The following is a 13244-nucleotide window of genomic DNA, read 5'->3' as shown; positions in this document are numbered from 1 at the left end:
ATAAACATTCTTTAATAAAACTTTGACTACAAAAGCATGATGTTATCATGGTTACACAGCCTGTGGGTTGCTGGTTTGATTCCCCGGTTGGACACAGTTGTAGATCTCACTGATGACGTCAGCACTGCGGTTCTCACGAGATTATGGTGACCATTCCAAAAACTGAGAAACTTCAATTTAAAAAAACTGAGAAAAACAAAACACTGGATGATTCATATTGCTACTTTATTTTGTACAGCATTTCAGGGAAAAAATTTAAATAAAGTCTTTAAAATATATATGATTAATTTCTTATTTCTGTGCATCATGCACTTATACCGGAGGGTGTTCATTTAAGGCGGATAACAGGTTCTGGTGATTCAGGAGCGACTGTTACCAGAGTGAGGAATGGGGATTGAGCCCCGGAGCAGACTCTGGGCTCTGAGCCCATGACCCTCCAGAGGCCGGAAGCTTCCTGCTTCCTCCTGGGTCACAGGGGTCAAAGGTGTGTGTGTGTGTGTGTGGGTGAGTGTGTGTGTGTGTGTGTGAGAGCGTGTGTGTGTGTGAGCGTGTGTGTGTGTGTGTGTGTGTGTGTGAGAGCGTGTGTGAGCGTGTGTGTGTGTGAGAGCGTGTGTGTGTGTGTGTGTGTGAGCGTGTGTGTGTGTGTGTGCGCGCGCGCGTGTGAGCATGTGTGAGCGTGTGTGTGAGCGTGTGTGTGTGTGTGTGTGTGTGAGCGTGTGTGTGTGAGCGTGTGTGTGTGAGCGTGTGTGTGTGTGAGCGTGTGTGTGAGCGCGCGTGTGTGTGTGTGTGAGTGTGAGTGTGTGTGTGCGTGTGTGTGTGAGCGTGTGTGTGCGTGTGTGTGTGTGTGTGTGTGTGAGCGTGTGTATGTGTGTGCGTGTGCGTGTGTGTGTGTTTGTGTGTGTGTGTGTGCGTGTGTGTGTGTGAGCGTGTGTGTGTGTGTGTGTGTGAGCGTGTGCGCGTGTGTGCGTGTGTATGTGTGTGTGTGTGTGTGTGCGCGTGAGTGTGTGCGTGAGCGTGTGAGTGTGAGTGTGTGTGTGTGTGTGTGCGTGTGCGTGTGCGTGAGTGTGTTTGTGTGTATGAGTGTGTGTGTGTGTGTGTGTATGAGTGTGTGTGTGTGTGTGTGTATGAGTGTGTGTGTGTGTGTGTGTGTGTGTGTGTACGTATCAGAGTGGCTCAGGTCTGCTCCCGCAGGCTGCGGCTGTGCCCAGGGGCTCCAGCCCAGGTGTGCTGCCCAGACTCCCCTGCTGCTCTCCTCTCTGCTGCTCTCCTCTCTGCTGCTCTCCTCTCTGCTGCTCTCCTCTCTGCTGCTGCTGGGCGAGCCGGCTGGTGAACCGCTGCCACCTAGTGGTGACAGCAGGCCAAACACTCTTACTCTAACAGATGGACAAATGCACACCTTTACTCACACACCCTGTCAAATGCACACATTGGCTGTCAACTGTCAAGCCAAGAGATGAAGAGGATAATTATGAAAGCGGTTCTGGTGTGTACGCGGTCCCATGCCCTGTATGTCCGTCTCACCGCTCCTGCCTGCTGTTGTGCTCGTTCACTCGCTCTGCCTCTCCTCTCTTCTCCTCCATCCAGCGCCCCAGCAGCCCCTCCATCTCTCCCCGCACCGCCAGAAGCTCCGCCCCCAGAGCCCCCTGCTCCGCCCGCAGAGCCGCCAGCTCCTTCGATTGGCTCTCCAGGGCATACTCGCACTCCGATAGGCTGGTCTGCAGCGCGGCAGTGCTCCTGGCCAGGAGCAGCGCCTCCTTGTGGTAGCGGGACACCCTGAACAGGAGAACAGCTCAGAAAACCTGCTGTGTGTCTGTGCGTCTGCTTAAAATACTTTATTTTAAATACTTTCATCCTTTCACCACCAATACCATTTCTGCAGAATATTGACAATTTTAAAATAAAGAATTTTTTCACCAACATTCAGGACGAGATTGCCATTTCATCTGATTATGTGTTATTGATATGGTGACATGCCTCCATTTGAATTCCTCCAGACATGCAGGGGTACCTCCACGTTTCTCTAAAGCAGGGGTGCACAACAAAGGCCGATCCATTTCAGGATTTTGTGCTGACTTCTGGGCTTAATTATACAACTGACTCCATCTTATCTGACATGTGTATGAGCACTGGCTACAGCTGCAAGTGTGTCCTGATGATTTTACTGTGCTCAAGTGCAGGCTTGAACCAGGGCAATTTAAAGAGCCGTCAGCACCCGAAGTTGTGCACCCCTGCTCTAAAGAGAGGAGAACTAAAAAACACGAGACCCATGGTGATTGTGCTCAGGTGCAACAGTCTGATCTCAGATCAGTACTTGGGAAATGAACACCTGCAGCTCACAGTGTCTATCTGCAGAGGACTGATCTGAGGTCTGTGTTACTGCGGGGAGGGAGAACAAGCTTCTCAGAGAACGGCATCTTGGTTCACCAATCAATCAATCGCTCCACTGCTGTGATTGGCTGTTTACTCACTGTGAGTGACAGTACTGCAGCTCCGCCTCTTTCAGGTACAGGGAGCTCATCACGTCTAAAACCTTCTGGGAGAGCTGGGGAGGGAGGCACGGGGGGGGGGGGGGGGGGGGTTACACACATGGATATATCCCCCAGTCTCCCAAGTGGTGAAGTACTATATTGTACAATACAACATTTTCTTTACACACTACATCTTGTAGTGGGTGGTACTGTGTGTGTGTGTGTGTGTGTGTGAGTGTGAGTGTATGTATGTGAGTGTGAGAGTGTGTGTGTGAGTGTGTGTATGTGAGTGTGTGTCAGTGTGTGTGAGTGTGTGTATGTGTGTGTGTTTGTGTATGTGAGTGTGTGTGTGTATGTGTGTACATGTGTATGTGTATGTGTATGTGTGTGTGAGTGTGAGTGTGTGTGAGTGTGTGAGTGTGTGTGTGTGTGTGTGAGTGTGAATGTGAGTGTGTGCGTGTGTGAGAGTGAGTGAGTGAGTGAGTGAGTGAGTGAGTGTGAGTGAGTGAGTGAGTGTGTGTGTGTGTGCGAGTGTGTGTGTGTGTGTGTGTGTGTGTGTGCGCGCGCGTGTGTGTGTGTGTGTGTGTGTGTGAGAGTGTGAGTGTGTGTGCGAGTGTGTGTGTGTGTGTGTGCGTGCGTGCGCGCGTGTAAGTGTGTGTGTATGTATGTGTACGTGTATGTGTGAGTGTGAGTGTGAGTGTGAGTGTGAGTGTGTGTGTGTGTGTGTGTGTGTGTGTGTGTGTGTGTGAGTGTGTGTGTATGTATGTGTACGTGTATGTGTGTATGTGTGTGTGTGTGTGTGAGTGTGTGAGTGTGTGAGTGTGTGTGTGTGTGTGTGAGTGTGAGTGTGAGTGTGAGTGTGAGTGTGAGTGTGTGTGTTTGTGTGTGTGCGTGTGCGTGTGCGTGTGAGTGTGTGTGTGTGTGTGTGAGTGTGAGTATGTGTGTGTGTGTGCGAGTGTGTGTGCGAGTGTGTGTGTGAGTGTGAGTGTGTGTGCGAGTGTGTGTGTGTGTGTGAGTGTGTGTGCGAGTGTGTGTGCGAGTGTGTGTGTGAGTGTGAGTGTGTGTGAGAGTGTGAGTGTGTGTGTGAGTGTGTGTGTGTGTGTGAGTGTGTGTGTGAGTGTGAGTGAGTGTGTGAGTGTGTGTGAGTGAGTGTGTGAGTGTGAGTGAGTGTGTGAGTGTGTGTGAGTGTGTGTGTGAGTGTGAGTGAGTGTGTGAGTGTGTGTGTGAGTGTGAGTGTGAGTGTGTGAGTGTGAGTGTGTGCGTGGCAGCAGGTAAACACACCTTCGCTCTGACCTGCTCTCCCTCCTTTAACAGAAGCTGGAACTGCAGTGTTTCTGGAGATTCCACAAAGCTGCCTCAGAGGAGACACAATTATTTATTCATGTATATACTATTATTCTTCTTATGATGATTATTATTGTTATTAGTATTACTTACTAGTAGTCCTACTTGACAAGTTAAATTGTTTTTATTATTATTTGTTAAGTATAACAGCTGGTCTAGTATAAACATATTCTACCTGTTTTCACAGTGGCATTTTATAAAGTAAAGGCTGTTAATGTTAAACAGGTAACAAGTTTAAATATAATTAGAAAGTTTAGTGTCAGCTCTAGGTGGACATTTGTTTTTCACAGTACAGTAAATATGGCTTGAAAAATCCTGCAGCCCTGTTGTCCATCTACTGATCTACAAATCAGTGATTTTGCCTGCCTATCTGCACATGTGAGTATCGGGTGTTTACGGGGTTTATTTACCCGGAATCCTGCTTTTCCACCCAAAAGCACTCGTGTAACTCGCATTTCTCCGCCAACCGGGAATCTAAAATCGAAGATATGCAATTATCGCCTTTCACAAGACCCACCACATGTTAATAATGACAGCAAAGCACAATACAATAATAAATGTTTTAAAACACAATTTGAAACACGCAAACATAACTGGCTGTCGGCTACATAGGGTGAGACAAATTTGTGTAGATTTTCAGACGCAACCTCATGCTTACATGAGTTAATGAGGCCGCTGAAGGGTTGCTTCTGTTGAGAGTCTCTCTGGAAAAGCTCCGCACGGACATGACTCTTCCACCTCTCCATTGCTTCAGTTCCGAACGGGATTATTTTCTCTAAATGTAAAATAAATGTTTCTATTTCTTAGTTTCAATCCTTAATGTGTCTGTTTAACAACGAGTTGGGCCATTACTCCAATTAAAACCGTTTTACTTAATGTTAAGTAGAATAGCCCACGTTGTCGAAATTTTAAACGACTAATCAATTAATCACGCCAGTCTACGCGTCATACTCCTTGCACATAATTGGCAGCAAAAAAATTATAGGTTTGCTTTTTTACTTTCACGGCACAGATTGACCCTCGGCGCTTTCCGTGTAACCAATCGCAGAACGCACTGATTACGTCGTCAGTGTGCGACAAACGGAGGGTGCAGAAACTGGTATATACATACAAGGTGATAAATCCGCAATATCATTTCACGACTTGTTTTCTTTGCAGACGCATGTTGCATTAAAGCCAAGGTAAATGAGAAATGATATGAGTCTTTGTATTAGCCATCGCAGTCTTGGTTGCTACCGAGCTATAGGCTAGCCAGCCTACCTCGCATTTCCATTGGAATTAAGCTAACTTACTGTAATTATACACTATCGTTAGCGGGCCAGTAGTGACAGTCGTGCACTTGCTGTTCTAATTATTCAACTGTGTATTGTAGCTGTGTACATAGCCAGCTACAGGTGTATAGCTTTTATTGCGCTGTAACTCGTATACACTTTTGTTGTAAATTATTTGTGAAATGGATGAGCTAGCCAGGTGTCTTAGCTGGCGCTTCAGTGCTATTGCGTTTGATGACGTAAGTTGCTCTGGTAGCTAAAACTCGTACAAGCTGGTTGCTTGTTTGATTATTTCACGTGCTTACGTGCTACAGAGTTTAACATGGGCTAACAGCCGCGCCCCCTTCTTACCACACACAGTTAAGCGAGTCTGTTTAACCCGGTGCTGGGAAAAGGTGATGGCGAACGACAGACTCCGGGCACTGGAGGACGTGGAGCGGGAGATCCACGTCGTACTGCAGTGTGCAGGTGTGTATACTACAGGGGCCCGCTCGGCTCTTTGCTGGAAGTCTCCACAGTGTTAAAATTAGAGCCGCAGTGCGAGGAACGCAAACTATGCGCTTATCGCAGGGTGCAGTTGTGGCACCTGGGTGTGCGCTAGGCGGTGGAGCAGGCATGGGAAGTTTTATATACTGCGAGTGTGTGACGGTGTAGAATTTGTTTCAATAAATTCTCCATTTTATATTGTTGTTTATTGTGATTCTGCTTTTCTTGCTGCTTGTTGTGATGGCATGATCTCGCTTAGAGATCCTGAAAGGATTAGTGTTCGTGGGAATAGAGCATGTCCTCATTTGAATTACCAAGGCAGAGAGATAACATTGTGATGTCATGATGTCACGTGCATTTAAATTGTGGTATTGAGCAATTGGAGCACTATTCCTGATGTACAGGTGTAGTAACAGGTGTTGAGTAATGTGCTCTCCCTGTCTGTCCCCTCCCCAGGAAATGTGGTCCTGGAGCTCTCAAAGGAGAAGCACAATGCAAGTTCCCTGGACCGACAACTCAGCCAGTTCACCAGCTCGATTAACAGGGTGGAGAGTGAACTGAGCTCCCAAATACGCTACCTCACACAGGTATGTGCCCCTCAGGTAGACACCCCTGACATTATTACCATTATTATTCTTCTTATTATGAATGTGTTTTCACGGCCAGGTGGCGACGGGCCAGCCCCATGAGGGCTCCACCTACTCGGCACGGAAGGACTGTCAAATGGCCCTCAACCGAGCGGAGTACGCCCGCGTGAAACTGGGGGAGCTGGGGCGCACCTGCGAGATCACACTGGACCCCCAAACCTGACCCCGCACACACACTGCACCCCCAAACCCAAAAGACTGAGACCCACACACACTCGCACGCATGCGCACACACTCTCTCACACACACACACACACACACACACACACACACACAGACTGAGACACACACACACACAGACTGACACACACACACGCACGCTCACACAGACTGAGACACACACGCACACACACACACACTCTCACACAGACTGAGACACACGCACGCTGACGCACAAACTGTATAAATGTCGTTATTTGAGGCAGCTCCTTTCTCCTTTAATAAATATTTTAACTTTTTTTTTTTTCTCAGAATTTCTTAATAAATATGATTGCTCACTGTATTTGTATGTTTTTTTAAGTGGGCAGTAATGGGTGGCAGTTGTCTGTTGTGGTGCTCATTTGGGGGAGTTTTGTAAGCGTAAAGTCCAGGAAAATTCCCAGTGTTTTGCAATGGAAATACTGCAGGAAGCCCTACAGGCTACAGGCCTACAGGCCCTACAGGCTACTTTAGTCCTCCCTCCTGATTTCCCCTGCCCCTCCTTTCTGATATCCCTATCCTTGTCTAACCCCCCCCCCAAAAAACAAAACAAAAAAAAATGCACTTCTGATGACAACTATGTTTAGAACAGCATTTCCTGTGTATTTTGCTAGTTTCTGGATGTGATGCTCTGACTTATGGTAGAACCTATGCACTTGTAAGTCGCTTTGGATTAAAAGCGTCTGCCAAATGACTAAAATGTAAATGTAAATGTACAGTGCAGAAGGCAGCGACGTGCACGGCAGAACGCTTCCTCCTGCCAGTGGGCCTATCGGTGTGATTCACGCTTTGATGAAAGCAACATGGCTGCCCTCGGTGACCGTTCTCCTGAAAGAAGGGACTCGGACACTGCGTTTCCATGACATCCAGAGTTTACTGCGGAACACGTCACAGCTGGGCCCAAAAACATCAACAAACTGACGCCACGCTCACGGACAACCACTGCCGTCTGTGGAACCACACCACTGCACAATAAATACTTTAAACGCACACCTCCAGTCTAGCTGGGCAGGCCCTTTCAGAATTATACACACCTGGATTAAGGAACAAACAGTGGAATACATTGTTCTTACTGGATTATTATGGGTGCAAACAGAACTCACTCTCACACTCCCACACCTGAACAGGCAGAGCCGTCTTGCCTGGACAGCCTAATTTCCACCGGGGACACATGTAAAACAAACAAAGCACACATCCTCCCGGATGGATATTTAAAATACTTCAAGCTGTTCATGACTACAATATTATTGTATGATACGACTATATTAATATTATATACAATATTATTCTAATACTTAAATATATATATATTTATTTTCTGCATTGCATACTAGTTCATGTGTAAAATAACCTTGGACATGCAAACATTTACAGCAAGGATGTGGTTCAAGAGGGGAAACATTTTTAATCTTGTACATTTTGGGCACGGACACAAATATACACACTATTACTCTACATCTCTTGGGAATGGTAAGGGGCTACTTTGTCATGTCGTAAATTAATTTGTTATCAAGCAGTTATCTATAAAAATCGGAATGGTCTGTGCTCCGCCTAAAAAGGGGATGAATCTCTGCTTCTCCCGTTCGTGGCGAGGCAGTGCTTTCCCTCCTGCAGGGGGCGCTAGTGCACCATGTACTCGTTGCGTTTGTTGAGCCGGACTTGGCAGAGAGACACGCCCCCCACCACCACGTAGATGGCGGCCGCGAGGAAGCAGTTGTAGCCGACCTGGTTGTACAGTCCGTAGATCGTCTGTGGTGGGTTTTTACTGTCGAGACAAAGCAGAAACCGGCATAAAGTGGTGAATGTTTAAATGATACAGCCCTCACACAATCTCTCCGTGTAGAAAATAATGCCAGTGCCAAATTAACCTGGAACTCATTGGATAAAACAACTCAACTGGAAACGGCTGCAAAAATCCATATAATATACAGTTTCAGCTGAACCTGATAACTTTGCTTCTTCGTCTTTCCTCAAAGTACCCTCTTGTTGGCATTTTAACTTTCAACAAAGGCTTCCAGAAAAAAGGCAAGACAGCAAGTTGAAGAACAAAACAACAGACAGGGAAAGGAAAAGACCTTGTGACCAGAGTCATTTCACAGGACGGCACCGTTCAGCCTTTCTGCCACCCAGGGCCTAGGCAGGGCTGCAGATCATGGGGGGTTCTGGAGATGGTAACTGCGGACCTTTTGGGCAACCCTTGGGCTGCCGTCCGTGGTGACTGGCTAGGTGGGAGGAGGTGGGAGAAGCAGAGACTCACTCATTGTGTATGTCCTCCTCTGTGAAGGGCACGTCCTCGATCAGCACGGCGGAGTGCGCACTGAAGAAGATCCCCAGCATCACCTGGGAGAGAGCCCACAGGACCAGTCTGAGAAACAGGGCCTTCACTGCTATCCAACATTTTATTTTATTAACCTTTATTTTACCACGCAAGACCCTCAAGGTTAAAAACCTCTTGGTACTCACTGCTATATGATCATTCTATTCTCGTGTTTCCCACCTCCAGTCCTCGGGACCCACTGGCCAGATGGTTTTTGTTGTAACCAGGAACTCAAACATGGTGTTTTTGGTGGTTTGATTGGTTCAGCCCCTAAATCAGTCGTGTAAATTCCTGGTAAGAACAAAAACCATCTGAGGGCGAGCTGAGAAACACTGTTCTATTCGATTACAGTTTGAGCCAGTTATTAATCGGGAAAGTCGCACTGCTGGTTTTACATTTGATCACTTGTACACTGAAGCGATAGTTCAGCCACCCTCTGGATGTTCTGTTATAAGCTACTCGAAAACGAATCCAGTGAGTCCGTGTTATTCCACAAAAGCAGAAGTCGTGAAAGATGGTCAGGGTTCCCCTTTTGCGTTTCGTGATAAATCACTGAAATTACATCTGCCAAGATTAGGCAACAATGTGATTGGTGAATCGCCAGTCAATGTGTTCCGAGAACAGGTCAATTTTGTTCATGCAAACTGAACACGTACGAACAGAACTACACGCGGATCTTTGTGAAATTTACGCACCAATGTGAGCTAGCTAGCTGCAATCTTTCATGACAAATTACCCCATCTACCGAGCTGCGAGCAAATTAGCGAACTAACGATAGGTTACACTTAGCATTCTACTGGGATTTAGGTTTAAACCGTACAATCACATAACCAATGTCAATGGCGATCGTTATTAAATGTAGCTGATCTACTACCTATATGGCAAATTCACATTAACCAGAAATCGATGGATAACACCAGTCTATCAAGCTAACGAACTACGCTAAAGACCGCCACAGTTTCAGACAATTCCTCAAAACCATCCTGGTTTAATAACGACAACTAGATATACTAATAATATTCGTAATGTAGCTACAGTTGTATTTATTAGCTAGCTAGCTGAACGTTACTTCAATTCGCTAACTAACTTACACGAAGACATTTGCTAGCTTGTTAGCTTACCACCTTAGCAAGAACAAAATTGAATCCTTACCAGCATAACAACTCCCCAGATGCTCAGCACAATTCCACAAGCAGCCAGTTTTGGACCACAAAATAAAAGCGACGGCATGATTTCTGTCACGTTTTATCAAGCTAAGGCGGTTGTATGTTTTCTCTGCCCTAAAAAAAAGACATTCGATTTTTTAAACGACGACCGGAGCCCTTCATCAGCTGACAGATTGGTCATTCGGCTATTTACGGAAGCAGTCGGGCGAGCTCGTCGAGGAAGAGACTATTATTATAGGGGATGTTTCAACGCTGTCGGCTTTTTGTGGTTAATTGGCTTGGTGGACAAATGGGTTTGAAATACTAATTTTATATCTTAACATAAATATCATAATGTTGTATATAATTCGGTATTCATATTGAGGGTGTTTCTAGTGTACTACAATTTTATTTTGCAACGGTAACTAACCAACTAACGGTAACTGTCCCCCATATTATGCAAACATTGTACCGACTTTATAAAGATCACGTGATGTGTCAGCTGGTGGGGAGATGACGTTAAGGAGAGGAGATGGACCTTCAAATCCGATGTTAGTGTTCATTTTCTTCGTATCATTATTTGTTCATTTTTCATTGGTATTGTAGTTGTTTATTGTAGCTATGCTGTTAATAAAATCTAATCTGGAAACCTAAGCAAACCATGTAAACACATATGTCATACAATGCATGTAAATGAACGCTTTAAGTCTCATGGGGTCCCGGTGCATTCATTCCTTTTTTCAGCCTGCAATTTTCAATCAACATGGTAACAGAATATACCGTTTGAAGGCGTTAAATCTCACTGTTCTATCTGTATAACCTCTTAACATGCCATTGCTTTAGCGACAACAGTTCTGTATTTTGTAACATGTAGGTGGTAAAACAAATGTGGGGGAGACCTCACCTTCCACCTTAAATCCATATACTACAATAAAAGTAATGGTAAATGGTTGGCATTTATATAGCGCCTTTATCCAAAGCACTGTACAATTGATGCTTCTCATTCACCCATTCATACACACACACACTCGCACACCGACGGCGATTGGCTGCCATGCAAGGTGCCGACCAGCTCGTCAGGAGCATTTGGGGGTTAGGTGTCTTGCTCAGGGACACTTTGACACAACCCGGGCGGGGGATCGAACCGGCAACCCTCCGACTGCCAGACGACTGCTCTTACTGCCTGAGCCAATGAGACGACTGCTCTTACTGCCTGAGCCATGTCGCCTCCAGTAATGGTAATGCCACACCCTACACCACACCCTACACCCCACACCCTACAGTCCCACAGCGCTCAGTTCTTGGTCCTCTCCTCTTCTCTCAATACACCATGTCTCTTGGTTCTGTTATCTCTTCCCATGGCTTTTCTTACCATTCTTAAACCGATGACTTGCCTACCACTGTCACCGTACCTTAGTCCTCCCTCCTGATCCCCCCCCCCCCCCCCTTTCTGATATCCCTCTTGTCTAACCCCCCCAAAAAATAAAATAAAAATTGCACTTGCGATGACTGTATTTTTTGAACAGCACTTCATGTGTATTTTACTAGTTATGGATGTGATGCTTTAACTTGTGGAAGAACCTATGCACTTGTAAATCACTTTGGATTATAAGCGTCTGCCAAATCACTAAAATGTAAATGTAAAATGTAATGCCATTGTCCTTATCATGACAAGTGGAGGCCTACAGCAGACCAAATGCATTCTAAAAATGTGCCAACTCGCAGAAATGTTGATAGAATGTCCATAGTTTACTTAGAATTTATCTGGAGGAATTATCATTGTTTAGCTACAAAAGTACTTGCACAATGCAGAAATTATATTACCTACATCTCGTATAGGCTCTCTCGAACACAAAGAGCCCAAGTACAACCGTCTCTGACCAGTATTTGTAATTTAGTTGCAGAGAAAATGCGGTACCCCCATCCGGGTTACCTTTCAGAAGACACCAGGGCCACGTTCAGCCCTGGTCAAAGGAAGCAAAACGTTTCTTTAAACAGAAACGGAGGCGCGTTGAACATCTTGTTGCAAACCGTGGGCTGACTGAGTACGGTTTACTCCAATAGCGTGTGAGAGGGCATTCTCCAGCTTTAACGAATAGATCTACATGATTATCTACACCTCAAAGCCTGTTGTAAAACGTTGTACACCGTTGGGAGAAAATAAATATCGTTCAGCACACAAACCGCAGCAAACCCTTTTCAGATTGATCATGCCCCAGGATTATAATTGTAATCAAGGGTTCAAGAATAGTAACTATTTTATTTTGGGTATGTCGTTTTTAAGCTTGTGTCAAGAAAATGGGCGATGCTTACGTTGTTTAAACAGTTTTTATTTTTATTAAACAGTTTTTATTTTTCAAAAAGAACAGTAAATTATGAAACGAAGATAAAGATAAATAGCCATACTGTACACAAAACTAAAATAAGGAGGTACTTGTGACAGTTTTTGGTTGGTAGAAATGCACCTTTTACCAGAGAAAAAATCCTAACATTAACTAACAAAATATAAGGTAAATGAGAAATGACAGAAGTGGGCCTATTGCTTTTGATGACTGTAGGATAACACGCTCTACCACTTTGTCACCTGGGATTTGGATGTAATGGAGATACAATTATTGTTTTTTGTATTATGGAAATAATAGTGACGCTTTTTTTTTTTTTTTATCTTGCGTACCACCTGTCGACTGTGAAATATTAGAAATGCAGGCCTGCTGTTACTGTATGTGAATTCAAAAGAAATTGACAAACAGCGCTTCTGGCCAATCAGAGATCAAGATAAAGTGTCTTCAACCAATCAAAACTGAAGTGCGCAGGGCATTCTGGGTAATTGAATGTTTCACCGAGGCGGTTGTGTTATTTTTGTTTCTTATTTGTGTAATTATTTTAATAAGCGCAACTTTTAAAATGTGGTAACTTAGAGGTGCGTAAAGTCACAGTCGGCTTGAAATCACGCCGGTGAATTTGTGGAAGGGATTTTAAAACTTACTTACAGGCCTATGTTGTGTCTTTGGTATTGTTGAATGAACGGCTTGTTTAGCTTGCAGCTAACTTAGTTTTCCAGTTGTTGCAAGAATGCGCCGTGAAACGCTGTCAGCAAAGCTGTATTTACACATCAAAGCGTGATTATTTGTCAAAGTCGGCCTGGGTTTTCCGTCAAGACCTAAACCCAGATAGACGAAAACCCACAGAAACCTTCGTTGCGGTAGCACTGCTAGCTAACTGGCTAATCGAATAGCAAGCCAGTTAAGTGCATCCTTGGAGCAGAGTACGAATTCTGATTTTGTATAAATATAAATATAACCTATGCGAGTTTTAAAGATTATCCAAACCTGTCATGATCGTCGATGGTAGTTAAAATAACGGGACAA

The 13244-nt window shown here is 45.1% G+C and overlaps 4 protein-coding genes across 6 annotated transcripts in view; 2 read left to right on the top strand and 2 right to left on the bottom strand.

Annotated features, from left to right (window-relative positions):
• Positions 1-1091: 1091 nt before the first annotated feature.
• Positions 1092-4683, bottom strand: si:ch1073-143l10.2 (uncharacterized protein LOC565165 homolog). Its single transcript, XM_061248098.1, has 6 exons — positions 4471-4683; positions 4223-4286; positions 3750-3819; positions 2469-2542; positions 1522-1773; positions 1092-1341 (listed from the first exon to the last, which is right to left on the bottom strand). Exons 1-6 carry the CDS (start codon positions 4556-4558, stop codon positions 1164-1166), a joined length of 726 nt encoding a protein of 241 aa, XP_061104082.1. The 5' UTR covers positions 4559-4683; the 3' UTR covers positions 1092-1163.
• A 134-nt stretch (positions 4684-4817) lies between these two features.
• Positions 4818-6718, top strand: med11 (mediator complex subunit 11). Of its 2 annotated transcripts, none has more exons than XM_061250152.1 (4): positions 4818-4926; positions 5444-5551; positions 6026-6156; positions 6236-6718. In XM_061250152.1, exons 2-4 carry the CDS (start codon positions 5482-5484, stop codon positions 6377-6379), a joined length of 345 nt encoding a protein of 114 aa, XP_061106136.1. In that variant the 5' UTR covers positions 4818-4926; positions 5444-5481; the 3' UTR covers positions 6380-6718. The 2 variants fall into 2 exon arrangements, with proteins under 2 accessions (XP_061106136.1, XP_061106137.1); XM_061250153.1 differs by having other exon boundaries at positions 4852-4993.
• Positions 6719-7268: 550 nt separating this feature from the next.
• Positions 7269-13244, bottom strand: part of rnasekb (ribonuclease, RNase K b) — a 12998-nt gene continuing 7022 nt past the window's right edge. The window contains exons 1-3 of one of the 2 annotated variants that reach the window (XM_061249078.1): positions 9884-10093; positions 8672-8754; positions 7269-8179 (exon numbers count right to left, since the gene is read on the bottom strand). In XM_061249078.1, coding sequence (XP_061105062.1) covers positions 8035-8179; positions 8672-8754; positions 9884-9961 — 306 coding nt within the window. In that variant the 5' untranslated portion in view covers positions 9962-10093 and the 3' untranslated portion in view covers positions 7269-8034. Of the gene's footprint in view, positions 8180-8671; positions 8755-9883; positions 10094-13244 lie in introns of those variants that run through there. The other variant, XM_061249079.1, reaches the window with a different exon arrangement.
• The window catches only part of c7h17orf49 (chromosome 7 C17orf49 homolog), a 6296-nt gene continuing 5741 nt past the window's right edge, over positions 12690-13244 (top strand). Inside the window, 1 exon segment of the mRNA XM_061248888.1 lies at positions 12690-13244. This exon segment is cut by the window's right edge and continues 116 nt beyond it. The gene's annotated coding sequence lies outside the window, so the exon portion shown is untranslated.

Source organism: Conger conger, chromosome 7, assembly GCF_963514075.1.
Source record: "Conger conger chromosome 7, fConCon1.1, whole genome shotgun sequence".
Classification (NCBI taxonomy): Eukaryota; Metazoa; Chordata; class Actinopteri; order Anguilliformes; family Congridae; genus Conger; species Conger conger.
This window is presented reverse-complemented; position numbering and strand designations above follow the sequence as displayed.

What these genes read in the sequence shown, in the direction of transcription:
- si:ch1073-143l10.2 (XM_061248098.1), bottom strand. Translation starts at nt 4,558, where the DNA reads ATGGAGAGGTGGAAGAGTCATGTCCGTGCGGAGCTTTTCCAGAGAGAC. An exon ending in CAGCGGCCTCATTAACTCAT is followed by an intron (nt 4,287 to 4,470) that starts GTAAGCATGAGG and finishes CTTCGATTTTAG; the next exon opens with ATTCCCGGTTGGCGGAGAAA. An exon ending in GTGGAAAAGCAGGATTCCGG is followed by an intron (nt 3,820 to 4,222) that starts GTAAATAAACCC and finishes CCTCTGAGGCAG; the next exon opens with CTTTGTGGAATCTCCAGAAA.
- med11 (XM_061250152.1), top strand. Translation starts at nt 5,482, where the DNA reads ATGGCGAACGACAGACTCCGGGCACTGGAGGACGTGGAGCGGGAGATC. An exon ending in CGTCGTACTGCAGTGTGCAG is followed by an intron (nt 5,552 to 6,025) that starts GTGTGTATACTA and finishes TCCCCTCCCCAG; the next exon opens with GAAATGTGGTCCTGGAGCTC. An exon ending in AAATACGCTACCTCACACAG is followed by an intron (nt 6,157 to 6,235) that starts GTATGTGCCCCT and finishes TTTCACGGCCAG; the next exon opens with GTGGCGACGGGCCAGCCCCA.